The 20,237-nt window shown below is 38.3% G+C and overlaps 1 protein-coding gene across 1 annotated transcript in view; it reads left to right on the top strand.

Annotated features, from left to right (window-relative positions):
- Positions 1 to 11,934: 11,934 nt before the first annotated feature.
- The window catches only part of CASR (calcium sensing receptor), a 41,400-nt gene continuing 33,097 nt past the window's right edge, over positions 11,935 to 20,237 (top strand). Inside the window, exons 1-2 of the mRNA XM_060690311.2 lie at positions 11,935 to 12,396; positions 16,643 to 16,949. Coding sequence (XP_060546294.1) covers positions 12,212 to 12,396; positions 16,643 to 16,949 — 492 coding nt within the window. The 5' untranslated portion in view covers positions 11,935 to 12,211. The remainder of the gene's footprint in view (positions 12,397 to 16,642; positions 16,950 to 20,237) is intronic.

Here is a 20,237-nt window from a genome sequence, read left to right as displayed (position 1 = left end):
ATTTCAGGGTTCAAAAAAATATAAGACAGGGTCTTATTTTCAGGGAAACACGGTATACTTCTTAGGCAGTCACTGTGCTTAAATGCCACTGATGGGAATGTACTATTTTCATGAATAGTTTTCCCCACTAATTCATTAAATATATAAGCATGCTTGGGTTTTTTTTCCTACTTAGGCTCTTTTGGCTTAAGTCTAATTATGCCTTTGTGTACTTGGTTAAAAAGCTGCTGAACATGACAAATTATTTTCCATTTGCTTTCTTATAGGAATATCACACACACGGCATATGTTCTCATAATTCTTTTTGTCCACTTCAAAAAAAACCTGATGTGCTCTGTTTCCACTAATTCCTTGCCTATTTGTAAGCATCAAGAAGGAAGTTGGTCAAGGAATTCATATCAATTTATGTATATTGACATCTTGGCTGTTTCTTCTAGGCCTCAGAACAATGATGATTCTCCACACCAATTTTGGTACAGGGGAGCAAAAACATTCTTTGTGTGTGTGACTGATCACAATTTAATCCTATATTGTTCTAAGGCAGGGAAGATTAGGGGTTCTTAGATAAGGGGTGTCAAACTTGCGGCCTGTGGGCTGGATGTGTCATGCGCTGGCCACGCCCACACCCGGTTTAGCAAAGGGGGGAAAGTCGTGATATGTCACATGATGATCCGTAATGACGTAAATTTGACACCCCTGGCTTAGATGGAGCATCCCTCTTCATTAGCCAGTTCAGCAATTGTCTAATGGCTTCTTCTAGGCTTTTCTTATTGCTGCTGTTAAGAGGTTTGGGAAAATACAGCATGATTAGATTTAAAGATAATGTCATGTAGAGACTAGAGTGCTGGACACTGAAGAAGAAGGTCAGATTCTGAACTCCAGTAAAGCTGATGGAGTGAACTACCTCTCAGCCTAAACTGCTTTACAAAATTCTTGTGTGTGGAATCCATCTGCATTGCCCTGAGTTCTACGGTGCATCTAGTGTGTAAATGTTATAAGTAAGTAATGCTATTTTATTGTAAGCAAACTTTTTCTGTAATCCCCCCCACCTAATAATAAGGTGATATCCAGAAATTTAAGATATTCTGGACATGTTCTGTTGCTCACATTTAAACTTTCCATGTCAGAGAATGAGTAGGTAGGCACAATAGCTGAAATGCTAAAAAAATAAGCCAAGTAATGTCATGCTGAAATTTATCCTCCAATTTCCAAACTTTGCCCCTCAAGTATTTTTGAACGTATATCCTTCTCCATAACCTTCTATGGCCTGCCTTGTTGCTCCTGCTTCCAGATCTGTAAAAGCCCAGTGGTAGGCATAGCTTCATGATTGGATTTAATCTGGGCATGAGAAGGTAGAAGCGCTACCGACTTCCCCAGAGAAGACTGTCTGGCAAGAAACAGCACACATACAAATCTGGTAGCCTTGTTGCTAAAATATGTGGTCTTCTGCACTTTCTAATATGTAGCCTTCTCAGCATGAGAACATAGCTACCTTTTTCTTTTTTAAAAGAAAAAAAAAATAGGAAATGAGATTTTGTCCCTTTCAGACTCAAAATGATACAGATGAATATTTGGGCCCTGCTGCTAGCCTTATAGAATATTCATTGAAAGGATGTTTTTACTAGTGTCACTCCCTCTTGCAAGGAAAAAACAGATCCTGCAGTTGACTGGCAGACATGTCCTCTGGGATGTCGGACCTTATGACTGATATTTTGACAAAGATGGATTCACATCTTACGCAAATCTATGAGCAATATGCTAAACAAGCTATAGCAGCCAATTTCACCCATCACACTACATCATAAACCAGGTTTATAAGTCATAATGGTTGGATTTCAATATCATGCTGAGCTAAAGTAATACACAATGTTGTTGTATAGTTGTTGTATAGAGACCCGAAGATCAGTTGGCTGTTGGGAGGCGTGCGCACATGTGAAGCAGAACTGGGGTGATGGCTTGCATGCCATCAGAGAGGGTGCTGCGTGCAACCTCTGGCACGCATGCCATAGGTTTGCTATCACGGCCATAACCCATTGAATCATAAACTGACCTATGTATGTAAGGTTTAAGAATGGGAAAATCTATTGACATATCTAAGAGCAGTTAAAGTTTGTGATGATGCCAAATTTTTCTGCTCTTTAAATAAATTTGCCAGTATATAATCATGGCTATATTATAAATAGCCATTCTTTTCTTTTGCAAGAGTGTTAAATGAGATTCTGTACATGTAATTATAGCATTCAACAAACTGAAAACCCCAAGGAAGCTTCTCTGTATTGAATGGAACAATTTCTTGAATATTAAAACCCTGTTCTCCATGAAAAACTTGTTCAACGTGGTAACATGATGTGACTTGTAAGTGGGCATATCATTGATACTAAATAATAGTAAATTGCAAATTTAAATAATTTAAATTTGCAGGCCAGGGCAGTATGGTATCTGTATTGTCTCCTGGCTGATGAATATATATTATGGCAAACCAAGCTACAATTCTTAATGAAAATTCCAGTATTGTCAGATAGGAAATGAATATTTTTTGAAGCATTTGTCTTTATGTTGGTTCTAAAACTTTGGTGACTATCTGTAATTTCAACTGGTCAATGACTATTATATATAATTTACACAAAAATATCACATAGGTAATAATCTTTTGCAAATTAAGTCAATTGACCCAAAGAATTAAAGTATATTGGCCATCGTTTTCTACAGAATTTGATATTAACAAGTGTATTATCTCTATAGATTTTCCTCTAATAAATTAAAAACTTATTATAGAGCTATAACCTATTGTTATTGAAAACAATAACAATATATGTAACTGGTTACCTCAACTATGGTAAGTGCCTTATGAACTATCTTAGTCTGAATTAGTGTGTCTAGTTTAGTATTGCCATTGGTTCCCCAAGGGTTTCAGAGATAGGATTTTCACAGTTCTATCTGGACAAAGCCTTACTGGAGATGAGCTAAGTTCATGGTGACTTCACGGATAAGTCCATGTGATTTTCATGGTGCAAGTATGGCTGTGATTTGCCATTACCTTCTTCCAAGCTTCTTTTTCAATATCCCAATCTGGGATACCAGGTCTGAGTCTGAGACCTGCATTTAAAGCAGAAGCTGCATCATGAAGCATCAAAGGATCTTCAAAGTTTACAGATTAGAAATCATTGTGACAAATTGCCAAATTCTGACCACTAGATTATACTCCTCAAAAAGGCCTAGGGTATTTCCAGATAAGAATTTTATTGCATCTCATATGCTTTGTAAAAATGATTTATAAACAAGGTAATCAACAAAATATGTTAAGACAGATTGTATTTAAATGGCCACTAATGGAAACAGCTTTTGCATATGTATGCACACTCAAGATGAGGATGCATTAGCGTTCCTTCTGCCCACTTGTTTTTTTACACCCTGTTGAGTTACTTTTCATATTCATAGCGTGGATGCCTGTGATGTCTAGGTGATGGATTTATTGCGTGTTACTTCCTGCTTTGTTTGTCACATACCTCCCACTCAATCTGTTTTTCTCAACGGGTGTGCCAGAAGAAGCTTGTGTAGGGATACTATATTTATTGTTCATGTCCAATACTGACACATCAACTTCCGTTTTAATACTAAAGATTAAGCGTCAGATTGAAGAAGTTAGAATGCACTACGTTCTTTTGGTGCAAAGAGGTTGTAAGCAGGGGCAAACTAATTTAACATATTTTTTAATCAGAATAACAGGATTGGAAGGACCTTGATGGTCTTGTAGTCCAACCACCTGCTCAAGCAAGAGACCCTATACCATTTCAGACAAATGGCTGTCCAATCTCTTCTTAAAAACCTCCAGTGGCAGAGCATCCACAACTTTTGGAGGCAAGTCCCTCCACTCAATTCATTAATTGTTTGAACTGTCAGGAAATTTCCTCTTAGTTCTAGGTTGCTTCTCTCCTTGATTAGTTTCCATCCATTGCTTCTTGTCTTGCATTCTGGTGCTTTGTTAGAATAGGTTGACCCCCTCTTCTTTGTGGCAGACCCTCAATTATTAGAACACTGCTGTCATCCCAGTCCTTCTTTTCATTAAACTAGACATACCCAATTCCTACATCCATTCTTCATATGTTTTACCCTTCTTATCTATACAGTAGGTCGTTGTCTGAATATTACCAGGATAGTATGAAGAAGTATTTGAATATTTCACTCTGTTCTCTATGTTTCCACTAACATAAAAGGGACCCTCTGTGATTGTCATGATATGTAATATGCAAACCCTCTTCTAACTGACCCCACATCACTTCTATGCAAATTTCAAATACCTGAGATGCCATTTTATTTAGAACGCTTGCCTTCCCAAGGGAAAAATTGAGATGACATTCCAAAATATGGAGAGGAGCCCAGAAATTCTGCCAGCCATTTTGTCCACAGTAACACAAATCACACTTGACCTGCCATGAGGCTGCAAACTGATGATGGCCACAAATCAACCAAGCACAGAAGAAGTCAATCCTTGTGAAGTATGTGAGAAAAAACATGTAATCATCAGCTTCCCACACTAAAGTACACACAGCCCAACTCACAAGGTTTAATTTAATCTAACCATCCAATCTGTCATCAGATATTAGGAAACGAAGACGAGGAGGCAGTTTACTTGCTTATGGGGAAACTTGTGGAATAAATGCACACTGATTTCTCCTCTCCCCCCCCCCAATTCCCTAACTTGCAAAATCCCAAATTATGGGAGGGGACCAATATTGAAAAGGAGTCAGTGAGGAAGATGGATGGGCAAAGATAGGGGACAAGGATGACTGTGCTCTTAGAGAAGGTAGCCACCTCAGGCAGGAGATGCTGGGAGACACTGGCAAGGTGTTAGGGAACAGATGGGAGTGGGAGGCACAATCCAACTTTCTTGCAACCTCCCCCCCAATAGCCTTCTGTTCCTGGCTGTGGGAAGGCTGCTGTTCCACTGTCATCATTCCTCCAGTCAGTTTCTGTTACTGGGAACAAGAGGGATGCTATTTTATTCTTGGCTTCAAGCAGCAAAATGTCTTTGACTAACAACAGGTGGAAAATATACAAAGTAGAGTCAAGCTTTGACACAATTACATCAAAATGGACCTTTTGCAGTGGTTGGCCAGTATCAGAGGCAAAAGAAGAACCAAAACAAGGGATATGCTGTGTGCTTCGTGGTCACAAAGCAGATCTGGTTCACTTAGGAAACTGAGGCAGCAGGGGAGTTTTGATGTGGTGTTTTAGTAAGGAGACAAAAAAATGCAATTGCTTAAGAAACGAGGTGCAAATGACAGGGGAAATACTACCTAATAATGGAGAAGGAAATAAAAGGAAGTATAAATCTTTATTTCTAACCACAAAGGTTAACCACAAAGGAGTTATTTGGAACTAAACTAGGAAAAATGGAAAGATTTTGGAGCATTGATCAATAAAAACAACTACTGTACATTATTTAAAAACAACAACAAAAGAACCGATTGAAAATCTTGCTTTCTTCACACCTGTTAATGTTTCACTCTCTTGCCTCTTGTGATGTCATTGCTTTATTAGTAGAACAGTTACCATAGAATCCATCGGTGTGGGCAAATTTTCCAAAATGTTAAAACATTTTTAGCCCTTCTTTTTACATCACTGAGACAATGGCACCTTAGCCATATTTGGTCTTAGTTTCCAATTCAGTTTTAAAGTTTTCTTGAGAGAGAGAAAAAAAAACTTGGAGGAAATGGTAATTGTTCTAAATATATAGATCTCTTTCCCAAACCAATGAGTATCTGGACTTTTATGCTTATAACCTTTGATGATTCAGCTTTGATGTTATAAACATGAAAACAAAGTTTGAAACAACGAAAATGCAAAGAACAGAATGACTGGAAGATACCTAAGCAGTGGAAATCTTACTAGAAATTAATATTTAATCATAAGTTTCTTTTTGTGACTCTAATTATTCACTTTCAGTGAATTTGATCTGTTTCATTTAGCCTTTCAGGACTAATAAGCTTTCCTCTTTGCTGACAGAGCAACCTCAGGCTTGTTATCTGAAAATCAACCTGGGCTTGTTCTGCTTCACTTCAGTATCTCCCACAGGACAACTGTTAGCATTTGAACTCATCTGGGTCTTTGAATACAAACACAGGTGCAACTTTCTCATAATGCTGACATAAAGGGAAAAAGTTGGTTAAGTAAAATGGAGTCAAAAAAACATACAGAACAAATATGGACAGGAACTTTTTAAAAACTTACATTAGAATAATAGAAAATACCAAATGGCTTGCTATGGCATTTATTGACATCTTCACTAGATTGAGAATTTTGTACATCTCTTTATTTTCCACTGTCAGATCTGGATATCCATTTCAACTATCTCATTCAGAAAATCCTTTGTTGATTTTTAGACTGCTTTGGCATTCTCCAGTTCTTATGCAAGAGACAAATCATCTAGAATACAATCTAGCATCCCAAAACTAGATGAATGTTAAATTTGGGGCGCAGCATAAAAAGCGCAGTAACAATATGATCATCAATGTATGTTTAAAAGACTTTTCCATATTGCAATATTAAAGTTGATTACATGTCTGATATTCTCTGGTTTCAGGAGCTAAGCATGGTTGCTCCTAAATAGCATTTGGGTGGGAGACCACTCAGGAGGTTGTGAGCTGCAAAAAAAGATGGGAAAATAAAACTTTAAAAAGATCCCCAAAGCAGGGAATGGCAAACTACTACTGTTCTGTTGCCAAGGAGACTGTAAAGATGTGTCCATGAAGGGTCAGATTCAGTCTTGCTAAGAATTCTGAACAACAGCAATTTTATACCAGTGAGAATGTCCTAATATTGCCATTATCTTTCCTTTCTTGCCCACCAATTGCTGAAATATAAAATGTTTCCAATTATAACTGGAAATAGTTTATACAAGCTCATACTAATGTGCTACCTCTGGATCTTTTGGGGGAACCCACAGTTGGCTATTCTCATTCATGCCTAAGTAATATTCAAATTGGCTGCTACATTTTGACCAAAACACATTTTTTGTTTCTGAGACCATCTCAGGTTGCTAGTTTCTTTTAAAGTACTAACTGACTTAGGACCAGGTGTCAGCATGCTCACATTCAGAGAAGAGTAGCAATAAACATCGTGGTAACTGGCTGTTGCAGAGAATCTCTGCTATCCATTGAGGCTTTCCTTGCTGCAGGGAGTAGGATAGATTCTTATCAGTCATTTGAAGAGCCTCAACAGATAAAAGAAACTCTGCTAGACACAGTTGTGTGCAGGGATGTTGTATTGTTCTTTCTAATCAGAAGAATGCTGAAAAGGACTGAATTTGCCCCTTTTTTAATCTGGCAGCCATAGCCATATGACTAAAAGCTGCCCTTATCCATTATACAGACTTTTTAGAGCATTTGCATGGCAGACTACTCAGGAGTCTGAGAGCTGTACAAAACCTGATAATAAATGCTTTAGAAATATAAATAAATTAACCTTTAAAATCTGTCTTACCATGTTAAAGTATATATTGCTCAAGTTTATTTTAAAAAGTTAAAAACAATTCCCATACAATATCTCTTTAAAATATCTGTTCCTCCCCAAAGATTGTATTATTGTCTAGTTATGTTCTGCCTCTTATTCTTGTTCTTTTGCCAGTAATCTTAAAATCAAATAAAAATGAGAGACATTGTCCTTAATTACACTTTAATAGATTTACAGTAATGGAGAAAAATGGAGAAAAGGGAAAAGAGAAGCAACATTTTTTCAAGTTTAGAAAGAAACAAAAGATAAAACTGATTATTACCCCTTGGCAAGATTATCATTTTTGTTAACTTAAAGGAAAACCATGTACAGTATTCAAAAGGTTTTTACACCATGTAGCATTTCATCACTTATTTTTCTTTAAGAGAAGTATCATTTTTCATCTTCTAGCTGTATTTAATAATGGCTCTTTCAAAAACTTGCTTTTAGCAGTAATCTTAAAAGCTTCTATGTGTTTCTGGAATGTGTTGCTTTGGTACATTTGTAAAATGTAGGACATTATAGCAGGAAGAATTTGCCTTCTTTGTTATAACATCCAATATCCCTATTTTTTATAGTTCTTTAAGCAATCCTGGGAAGTAGGCCGTTCTTAGAACTGGAGACTACCTAGATGAGAAGGGTGTGTGTGTGTGTGTGTGTGTGTGTGTGTGTGTGTGTGTGTGTGTAACTAATGGCAAAGTTCATCACTTAGATTTCCCCGTGTAACATTTCTCTGTATCAAGCAGAATGATTTCCAGAATAGCTACAATAGATTTGGAGGAGAGAAAACAAAAAAACTTTGAGTTGAATGAAAGCAATTAAACATTTTAAGATAAGAATCACCCATAAAACTTTGCAAAGATGCTGTGTGAATTTTGCACCTTACTTTTTCATATTTGAGGTAATACCATTCATAACATTACAGATAGCATCAGTCTTTGAAGAAACACTCTTAAGTGCATGCTTAAAACTAAAACTAAAAAAACAAAAACATAACCTCAACCAAAAACCCTTCTCTTTCCACTGGCATAAATAAGCACCACCAAGCTAGTTTTTAATCACACTCCTGCCCCTGCATTTTTCCAACCCAATTAGGCCATTACCAGAATTAAATGAGGCATAGAGCCTCCAAAAGTCACACCGTTGTCCCGGAGATGGAACGTGTACTGTGGTGGACTTGGCAGGGAGGTGAGCTGATGCTGCTCACTGGAGGGTGACTCCAGGTGTTTGTACATTCCAACCTGGGCAGAAAGATCACCTTCACAGAGATGTAACATAGTAGATATTTCCCTTCCTTCCAAGCTTGCTTGAATTTTAAATATATATTTACCAAAATCAGTCTTCAAATGATTCCTACAGCACACCTAACTGGATCAGCAAACTGTTGTGGGTGTACCAAAATAAAAACAAATGTCAGTTGATTCAATCAATTAAACCAGCGGGTTAAATTTAACCCAAAAGAGAGCTGGTCACGCATGGGTTGAACTAATGCTATCCAGTCAATTGTGTTGGAGGAACAGCTAAACTTAGGCAGTTGACCTTTACATGAGTCTCCATGTAAAAAGAACTCGAGGGGGGAAAGTGGCTGAAAAACAGAAGTCTCCATTTCTGAACTCGGTGCCAAAGCTTGAGAGCACAGAACTGAAATACAGGCCAGGCACTATAGACTAGCCTTGCTTATTCTACCTATCTGACCAATGGAGAATGGCTTGGTGATGTTGTGGCATGTTGTGTCTCCTTTGGTGGGATACTATGCACCTTTGAAAAAAAGTGAGGGAAATGCCAGTAATTTTTAAACTGCTGACTTCTGACCCAGTTAGCGTGACTGTACGTTGCCAGAATATGAGGTAAAGGGATTTCACTGGGATAGTGGCTGACTAGGTTAAGTATGCCACGAGGAAATCAGACTACTGGGTTAATAGGACTGAGATTATTATTATCCCTTAGGGAGCATGCCAGGGAAATCACATATTACTCTTCATCATAATAATGACTTGTACAGGGTGCAATAAGGATTAGATTATTATAGCCCCATATTGCACAGTTTTCGATATTTAGGCAGAAGACTTTCTTCATAGACCTACCTTGGAGTGTTATGGGGGATATATTACTGGGTCTCCATGAGTGCCCCCCCCCACCCCAGTACAAGCTCATTCCTAGTGTATGTTTAAAGCATATCTTGGCATCTGAGATGCATTACTGTTAAGTTTGGTCTTTCTGATGGAGTGGGTGGCACAAAAAAACATTCCCTATTTCTTCACTTTGCAAAGGAACTATTCCAGACTTGTTAGCTGCCACTTAGTTACTTCTTAGTCTCCTCATTTATGCTATCTTCTATCATTCATTATCTCAGAAGGATTTTCCCCCCTGAAGTTACAGAAAGAATACAACCTTTGGTGAGGCTTAAAGACAGCTATTCTGCTAAAAGCAGGAGATGCAGTCCTTTTATATGACTAATGTAGGTAATAAGTGATGCTTACAACTAAAGGAACCATTGGTACTCTCAATTTTCTTCTCCCCACCCCCCACCTCCTTATCTCAGAATTTGGAGGCTGTCTAAGGGTATGAAGACTGCAGACTCTAGTTGGTTTTGCCCTTATTCCTATTCCTTTTGTGTGATTACCAGATCTAACAATGGGAGAATGGGGATGATTTGTCCTTCAGATCAAGGAAACCCAAGGAATAAGTTTTCCTCTTTTGTTTTCTGAGCTATTTAAAATATTCAGAAATCTGTCTGACTGTGGTTCTATCAATTTTTTCCTGTATCACTTCATTCAACATACAAATACTTAAAGTGCTAACATGATGGTTTGTGTGCATTGTAGACATAAGACAGGAGTAACATTTTAGAACGGCTATGTTTTACAATTGTTTTCCTTTATTTAATTTTGCATAATGTGAAAATGAGAAATTAGAGTGAAAAATATATTGGAATTGCAAATAATGGAAAGTTATGCATTTGGTTTTATATTAAGTAGAAATGTCTGCTGGTGACTTTTTCCTTTCCTTTCCTTTCCTTTCCTTTCCTTTCCTTTCCTTTCCTTTCCTTTCCTTTCCTTTCCTTTCCTTTCCTTTCCTTTCCTTTTCTTTATAAATATTAATTTAACAACTCTTCCACCAAATGGTAGTAAATGAAGAAAAAAAATCTGTCCACCTACTGTTTTATAGCATAGGGCAGTGATGGCTAACTTTATCTGACTGAGTGCCCAAAGTGCGTGCCTGTGCGCCCGAACCCCTAAAATTCAATGCGTGTGATTCCCATGCATATGCTCCGCCCCTGCACATGCCCCTCGCATGCACCCTCGCACGCGCCCCACGCATGCACATGTGCCCACTCATGCGTGGCAGAGACCCGAAGACCAGCTGGCCAGCGGGAAGTGCATGCATGGAAGAGCTTAACTGGGGCAGTGGCTCACATGTTGACAGAAAGGGCATTGTGTGCCACCTCTGGCATGCGTGCCATAGGTTCGCCATCACAGGCATAGGGGAAGCGTCTTTGTCAAACATGAAATAGTCACTTAGTGGTGCCAAAGAGCTATGGTGGCACAGTGGTTAGAATGCAGTACTGCAGGCTAACTCACTGCTCACTCCAGGAGTTCTATTCTGAGTGGCTCAAGGTTGGCTGCTTGTGTTGACTGCTGGCTGCCTGCAATTTGGCAGTTCAAAACTCAACAAGCTCAAGGTTGACTCAGCCTTCCATCCTTCCGAGGTCAGTAAAATAAGGACTCAGATTGTTGGGGGCAATATGCTGACTCTGTAAACCACTTAGAGAGGACTGTAAAACACTGTAAAGCTGTATATAAGTCTAAGTGCTAGTGCTAGAGATCTATGTGGGTGTTGAAACCTATTTTTCTTTGTGTATTTTGGTATGGATTTCTTTATATAGACTCACTGTCATATAATAATTTCAGCAACTCATCACTGTTTCTTTAAATGGCTATACTTATGTCAATTTTAGTCATGCCAGCCACATGACCACAGAGACGCCTTCGGACAGCGCTGGCTCTTTGACTTTGAAACGGAGATGAGCACCGCCCCCTAGAGTCGGGAACGACTAGCACATATGTGCGAGGGGAACCTTTACCTTACTTATGTCTATAATCATCCTCCTTGAACTTGATGCACATTTTGGAATTTCTCATTAATTATTGTTAAATAGGAAGCACTTTAACTGGTTTTTCACTTGGGAAAAATGGATATTGAAACTAAGACATCCTTGTTAGGGATATCGTGCCTGAATTTATTTGTTTGCTATAGGTAAATATAATATGTTGGTTATTTATTTATTTTTTCCTATATGTAAAGCAAATGTGATGTTTTATGAAATAATTATAAGAAAAAAAATTAAAACAGCTTTAGAACAAGGCTGTGATTTGTGATTTGTGGACAGTTCTATGTTCCTTTGTATACATGATTTTTTTTTACATTTTAATATTGTTTTAGGAAGTCTTGAAGATGAATTCTACGTGAACTGCTAGTGATACTGAAGAAGCAAGGAATTGCTGGATCAGATAAATTGAAATGGAGAAGTCCACTGAAGAGACATCAGAGCTATCATTATTGTCCAGTGACTTATTGGACTTCAAGCCTTCCCATCTCAGCCATAGTGTATGGTGTTTCAAATAGAAAAAAACATGTCAAATTATATTAGGCTTACGTTGCTTCTTAGGTACCTGATTTGAAATTTGCAACGTAATTCCTTTTGTATAAAGGAGGAACGATGACTTTTTATAGTTTCTGTTTGATCCTCTTTGCATTTACTTGGAGTAGCTCTGCCTATGGACCAAATCAAAGGGCACAGAAGAAAGGAGACATTATTCTTGGAGGATTGTTTCCCATTCATTTTGGAGTGGCTGCTAAACACCAGGATCTGAAATCTAGGCCAGAATCAGTAGAATGCATAAGGTAAGTCCACAAATCTCCCCCAAACTCACTCATTCCCCAGATTCGCATGCCAGAGGCCTTAAAAGTTTTAAGATTTCTGCTAGATAATAGTTCTTTGTTTCAAAAAAAAAAAAAAAAAAGCACCACTTCCAAGCTTGTAGGGAAGAAACTGAACTCTATTATGTCTCCCACACCTTGTACATGGGCTTTTCTGAAGTATTTGACTGATCCCTTTTGAAGTAGGCTTTCAGTCAGACCTGGCTTTTATTTACTGAATTTGACTATATAAGCAGATTTTCAAAACAGTATGTGGCTTACAAAATAAAATATAATTGCATTTGATATAACATATTCAATTCAGCACAAAGAAATCTGTAATGAGGTTGGTTACCCTTAGAAAGCAGCTAGTACATGAAACCTCTCATTGGAGGGCATTCTATGTTTTGGGGATGACTTGTAGGAAGCCTGCTTCATGTGTAATTTGAGCCTTGCATCTCTAACCATCGGAATAGTGAGCAAAGCTTCTTAATAATGGTTTTTTATATTCTTCATCCTTAACCCAGAAGGCACTTCTATTGCTTTGATAGTAGGCAGGAATATTTATGAAGTAGGAGATTTAGAAGTTGGTTGAAAAGCTTTGATAGTAGGCAGGAATATTTATGAAGTAGGAGATTTAGAAGTAGGTTGAAAAGAAGAAGCATCTGACCCCATGCACCTGTTTCTCTTTTGGTTCTTTTAAACTGTTCCTGGCTGCTTTATCATTTTCTCTTTGGTTGATATTGAATACCAGACTGGATCAGAACGAACTGAATCAGAACAAAGGCCCCCTCATTTATTTTTAACTATCCATTTTACACATAGTAAAAGAGTGTAACCCAGGGGTGAAATCCAGCAGGTTCTGACAGGTTCTGGAGAACCGGTAGCAGAAATTTTCAGCAGTTCGGAGAACCGGTAGTGAAAATTTTGAGTAGTTTGGAGAACTGGCAAATAACCACCTCTGGCTGGCCCCAGAGTGGGGTGGGAATGGAGACTTTAAAATATCCTTCCCCCAGGAATGGTGAGGGAATGGGGATTTTGCAGTATCCTTTCCCTGGAGTGGGGTGGGAATGGAGATTTTGCAGTATCCTTCCCCTGCTACGCCCACCAAGCCACACCCAAAGAACCGGTAGTAAAAAAAAATTGGATTTCACCACTGGTGTAACCTCAGCATGGCTGGAGGAACAAGTAGAACTGAATCTCTCATTGAGGAGAATGCTGCACTGCCCTTGGAGGATCAGGTGTACGATTTGGGATTACTTACAGATTCTCTACCATCACTAGAAATATTAATGAGCTTCATGCCTGGCAGTTGGTTTTAGAACTTTATATTTTCCCCGGTTAATTAGCCTGTAACTCTAAATCTTGGCTAAGTTACCTAAAAGATCCATCCATATTTGCTTTTCTAGAGCATCATGATGGCCTCACCTGCGGCTCTTCTCTAGATGCCTCACCAAATGAGGCAAGAGAGCCCATCAGCAAAGAAAGGATCTTTTCATGAGTGGCATCTTGTTTGTGGAAAGCCTCCCAAGAGATGTTCACCTGACACTTTCATTATGGCCTTATAGGTGCTGTGTGAAGACCCAGGGCCGGATTTAGATGAAAAGAGGCCCTAGGCTATTCCACTTATGAGGCCCTTTCACCTATAGTGAAAGTGTAATTTTAATTATTTTAATTTTGCTAACAATTTGAATGTAGGCCCCTCTTGATCTTGAGGCCCTAGGCTGAAGCCTAGTTAGCCTATAGGAAAATCCGGCCCTGTGAAGACCTCTTCATTTTCATAGAGAAAAGAACTCGTGCTATTTTCTTAGTTTTAAAAAAACGTTTTGTGTTTGGTTAATTTATACACTGTCTAGAGACATTTAAGTGTCCAAATATTATAAAAAAAAGAACACACTAAATTGTACAATTCTATCCTGCAATCAGGGGTAATGATAATAAATTATCAAGATTTATAAAAATAAAAAAAAGGATTGTAAAGAGCACCTTAATGGCATTTCCAGGCTAGAGGAATGAATTTTGTAATAGGGAATGTAGTTCAGTGTAAACAAATGCAAAGTTGTGTAAATTGGATTAAAAACCTAATCTCTACACAAGGGCTAATGAAGTCCAAGCTGCCAGTGATTAAGATAATTTCTGCACTAGTAATTTGCAATTTCTTATAGCATCACTTAGCTGTGGTTGAAATGAAGTAGCCTGTTTGCTTAAGCTGTTAAATTTGGCATAATAGTTGAGTGATTCTAGAAGATGTTATAAATAGAAATCATCTAAAAAAAAGTTCTCAGTGTTACAGTATATCAATATGCTGATACAATGAAAATGTCAACCCAATGTGTTTCTTGTTTAAAATTATGAATTCCATGCTAGGATTCATAAGAATTGAAAATAAAACTACTAATCAAGGTTCTGCAATGATTTTGCTTCAGTTTTCCAATGCTTCATAGCAATCACACAGTCCTAGGAAAAACTATAGACCAGGGTTGTCAAACTCGATTTCATTGAGGGCCGGATCAGGGTTGTGTTTGACCTTGGTGTTTGACCTTGGGCTGGTGGGCATGGCCAGGGTGGGCATGGCCAGCTCGATGTCACTTGTGTCGGGGGCACCTATGGCCCAAGCACTCTGCCAGAGAAAATGGGCTCCTGCAACCCTCTGCCAGTAAAAACATGTGACCCTCCCGAGCTCTGTTTTCACTGGCAGAGGCACCACAGGCCAGTCCTTCACTGTTTCAAGGATGACCCTGTGGGCCAGATCTAAGCACCCCGCGGGCCAAATCTGGCCCCTGGGCCTTGAGTTGGACACCCCTGCTATAAACAATTATTATGTTCATGCTTCTATATACTCCAAAACACCTTTTGGAGACTGAATCTGAAGGATTATTCAGCCCTAACTGTAAAGCCCTAAAATAAGCAGATAGTGGAAGACAATATATATTTTTGGTCACAGTGCCTCAAGGGAGGGGTGGCATTGTGGCTCAGTGTTTAAGACGCAAGTTCGAGACCCAAGCACCACATGACATGATGAGCTCCCATCCTCCACCCAGCTGCTGCTAACCTAGCAGTTTGAAAGCATACAGATGTGATTAGATAAATAGGTACTACTTTGGTGTGAAAGTAACAGCACTCCGTGATGCCATGCTGGCCACATGACCGCAGAAATATTTTCAGTGCTGGTGCAATGGCCTTGAAACCGAGATGAGCACTGTCCCTATAGTCGGCAATGACTATTGGAGTAAAATACACAGGGACTTCTTTGCCTCAGGGGAATACTTTAAAAAAAACAGCTAGTATTGTTTAGTAAAGTATTACTTAGAAGGTTTTTTTAAAAAAAATAGATAAATCTATGTTAAAGTTACTAATTTTGGTGGTCACATATTACCTCATAAATTACAAGTAGGTTGCCATATAATATCAACTCTCTGGGAACCCTGCATGAAATTCTTCTATTATCCTTATGAGCTTCCTGCATAATTTGATTGGTCATTGGGTGACACAGAAGTTTGGATAAAATGGGCCTTAATATTCTGATAATATCTCATGTAATACCTCATGGATTGCCCAGAAAGTGGGATATCATATAAATGCTAACTACTTACTTCTGAAAAATTTCATAGGACAATTCTGAATACGAATAAAAATACTTTCTTGGCACAACATTCTCTAGACTATGTGTAATGGAATCATTCAAAACAAGACCTCAAAACAAGACCTAACCTTTTAGATAATAAGGATATGCTGTTAAATTGTGTCAGTGGTTGCTGAGAATTCCAGGAAGAGGGAGAGGTGAGAGAGAGAGAGAGACCATCTGCCACTGTCCAAAATGCCCATTGTTCTGATCCAACAGGGCTCTGTTTTGTATGTGGTACAGCTGCCATGGTTGTCCATTGGAGGATTCAAGGATCAACTTACGTTCTGTGCATTATTACCTCATCGCACATATGACATGCACTCTGTAATTTATATCATTTGCTTGATAATGACATAATGAAACTGATGTAAATTGCATCATTTGCACAATATAACAGTGGTCATTGTGATTTGTAATGGATGCCTATGTGAACTGGCCCTATTTTTGGTTAATTATTTTGAAATATGTAGTTGCATTTCTCTTTGGAGGAAAATGGATTTAGGAAGTGCTCTTCCATTCACTCAGAAACGATATATGTTCCTGTTTCTCTCCTCTATCTCTATATAAGACATTGTGCTTATTTCGATTTCTCTTCCTTTTTTGTAGGTATAATTTCCGGGGTTTTCGCTGGTTACAGGCAATGATCTTCGCCATTGAAGAGATTAATAACAGCCCAACTCTTCTTCCCAATATGACGCTTGGATACAGCATTTTTGATACCTGCAACACAGTGTCTAAAGCTCTGGAAGCCACACTGAGTTTTGTAGCCCAAAACAAGATTGACTCTCTGAATCTGGATGAGTTTTGCAATTGCTCGGATCATATTCCCTCAACAATTGCAGTGGTGGGAGCAACAGGCTCTGGGATTTCCACTGCAGTTGCCAATCTTCTGGGTCTCTTTTATATACCTCAGGTGAGCATATGTTGTCTCTTTCCATTGCTAGAAAGAGGATGGTCCTGGGTAGGTGAGCTTGTTAATTACAAAATGTTTCTACTGTTGCTATGGCATATTTCATCATCTCTTCAGTCAACCTCACAATGTATATAAAATCTTAAAGCGCTAATGTAGCATTTCCACATCTTCCCTTTTTTAAAAGAATAAATATCCCTTTTCCAATTTTGAACACCAACAGTATTCAACAAGTCATTGTAGCAGTCTGTGCCTATATGTCTGAGTAGCCCCTAGATTCAAAAGGGCAGCTCTACAACCCATTATAATCATACGATAATTTCTCTATAACACCTTTATTTTCTTATGCCCATATTAAATAGCATAATGCACATTGTGTATTTACATCAGCCATAGCAATTCATTTTGCAGCTTCCTGCTGAACTCTGTTTCAGCATGTAACAACCCATAATGAGATATGATTCCATCTGGCCATTGATTTTCTTTAATATATTTAAAATATTTATTGTTGTGGCTGCTGTTTTGGCCTAATTTTTAACAAGCTAGTTTGATTGGGTATTGATTGGGTGTTTGATTAAGAATTGGTTATGTCAAGTCTAGTGAAAAAAAGGTCTAGGGATGACATGATATCAGTGTTTCAATATTTGGGGGGCTGCCACAAAGAAGAGGGTGTCAAGCTACTTTCCAAAGCACCAGAAGGCAAGACGGGAAGCAATGAATGGAAACTAATCAAGGAGAGAAGCAACCTAGAATTAAAGACAAATTTCCTAACAGTGAGAACAATTAACAAGTGGAACGGTTTCCTTCAGAAGTTGTGGATGCCTCATCACTGGAAGCTTTTAAGAAGAGAATGGACAGACACTTGTCTGGATTGTATAGAGTCTCCTGATTGAGCAGGGGATTGGGCTATAAGATCTTCAAGGTTCCTTCTCATTCTATTATTCTGTTAACTGTTAAGTGATTGTGACTAAACAAATTCAGCCCAATTTCCATTCCTTAAGTCTTAAACTAATATATCTATTTTTTTCCTTAAACTAATATATCTATTTTTTTATCTAGCTGAATCTGCCAAAATTCCAGTGGTGAAATCCAAATTTTTTTACTACCGGTTCTGTGGGCTTGGGTGTGGCAGGGGAAGGATACTCCAAAATCCCCATTCCCGCCCCACTTTGGAGCCAGCCAAAGGTGGTATTTGCTGGTTCTCCAAACTACTCAAAATTTCTGCTACCGGTTCCCCGAACTGCTCAAAATTTCTGCTACCGGTTCTCCAGAACCTGTCAGAACCTGTTGGATTTCACCCCTGCAAAATTCCTAAAATAAATACAGATTTGAAAACGCACAGTGGTTGCTTCTATATGTGATTGGAAATTTTCTTATATATTGGGGATATTCTCAAAGTTCCGGATGGGCTGAGGAATATAGAAATAATATGGCCATCATTTCTAAGTACTTCTTTCTCTTTCACTGATCCAAGCAAACCACTTGATATAATGGGGAACTGAGGATGATGAAGTGGGGTGGCATAGCAATTTAACTGATAGAAGAAAAATCCTGGGATAAATGAGACACAATATGATTAGAGCCTACTTGAAGGTCTGCTCTGAAATGAAAAAATATCATAAATTATGTATTGCTTGAACAATGGGAGAATATGTGGAACAAAGGTTTAAAATTTACATTAAATTATAACTTAAAAAGAAAACTAATATAAGTTGATGTATCATTGGTACTTAACTCCAGACAAGTTGTCAAGAATATATAAAGGCATTTCAAATGAATATTGGAAATATAAATGTAAAGAACGGACTTTTTATCATTTATGGTGGACGTGTGATAAAGCAAAGAAATATTGGAGTAGGATTCATGCCTTAATACATAAAATTCTTAAAGTGAATGTAAACAGAAAACCAGAGACTTTTCTTTTGGGTTTAATAGGAAAAGATTTAGAAAAAAAATGATCTTTGATGTTATATATGTTGACAGTAGCAAGACTACTCTATGCATAGAAATGGAAGGCTACCTCGATCCCCACAATGGACAAATGGCTGCAAAAACTGATGGAGTTAACAGAGATGGCTATATTTAGTGTTTGTTCAAAGAAAAAAAATACAAATACTTTTTTTTCTACTTGGAAACCACTTCTAGACTTTGTGCTTGAGGTAGAAAAAAATAAAACTTTGATTTTGGATTTTACCGATTAGATAGATTTATTGTTACAAAAATGGCTAGTTTAAAATATTATGTAAAAGTAAACAGTTGAGGTTTTATGTTAATGTCTTATTCTACTGCACTGAAGGGAGTTGGAAGTCAATGCCTTTTCTTTCTTTTCCCCCTTTTCTTTTCCTCATTTTCTCTTCCCTTCTTCCCTCACTATCTTTCCTATTATTTACTTTTGTATTTTCTGTGTATGCTACATTATAAACTAATACAAATCGTTAAACATAAATAAATTACCATAAATTGCCAATTTACCGTTTAAAACATTCGTAAATGATTTATCATCTGATTGAGGGAACACTTCTCCCATTTGAAGGCCATTTTTCAGGATGATAGGAGAAAACTTTTCTCACATTATGGGGTGTGTTTCCTAGGAAGTAATGTTTGGTTGTCATCAGTCCAGTGGATAGATTGATAAAGACACATAATCTCAATTAGGCTTTAAAATGTTATGGTTATTAGAATGGATATTTATTTTATTTTATTTTATTTTATTTTAAATTTATATACCGCCCTTCTCCCTGAGGACTCAGGGCGGTGTACAGCCAGAATTAAAAAACATGAAATACAAATATTAAAAACAATTAAAATATATATAAATTTGGCCCAAAATTAAAAATACAAACCAATTAAAACATTTAAAATTTCTTCTTAAGCCAGCCCGGCTTGCTGGAAAAAGTGGGTTTTAAGGGCACGGCGGAAGGCGCTAAGGTCTTGGATTCTCCTTATCTCTGGGGGCAACTGATTCCAGAGGGTAGGTGCCCCACAGAGAAGGCCCTCCCCCTGGGGGTCACCAGCCTGCATTGATTGGCTGATGGCACCCTGAGGAGGCCCTCTCTGTGGGAGCGCACGGGACGATGGGAGGTCGTTGGTAGCAGCAGGCGGTCTCGAAGATAGCTAGGCCCGATGCCATGGAGCGCTTTAAAGGTGATAACCAGCACCTTGAAGCGCACCCGGAAGACCACTGGGAGCCAGTGCAGCTCGCGCAGGAGCAGTGTTACATGGGAGCGCCATGCTGCTCCCATCACTACCCGCGCTGCTGCATTCTGGACCAGTTGGAGCCTCCGGGTGCTC

Source organism: Pantherophis guttatus, chromosome 2 (assembly GCF_059756535.1).
Source record: "Pantherophis guttatus breed Tessera chromosome 2, ASM5975653v1, whole genome shotgun sequence".
NCBI classification, from domain to species: domain Eukaryota; kingdom Metazoa; phylum Chordata; class Lepidosauria; order Squamata; family Colubridae; genus Pantherophis; species Pantherophis guttatus.
Note: the sequence above shows the minus strand (reverse complement) of the source record. Positions and strands in the feature narration are given on the sequence as shown.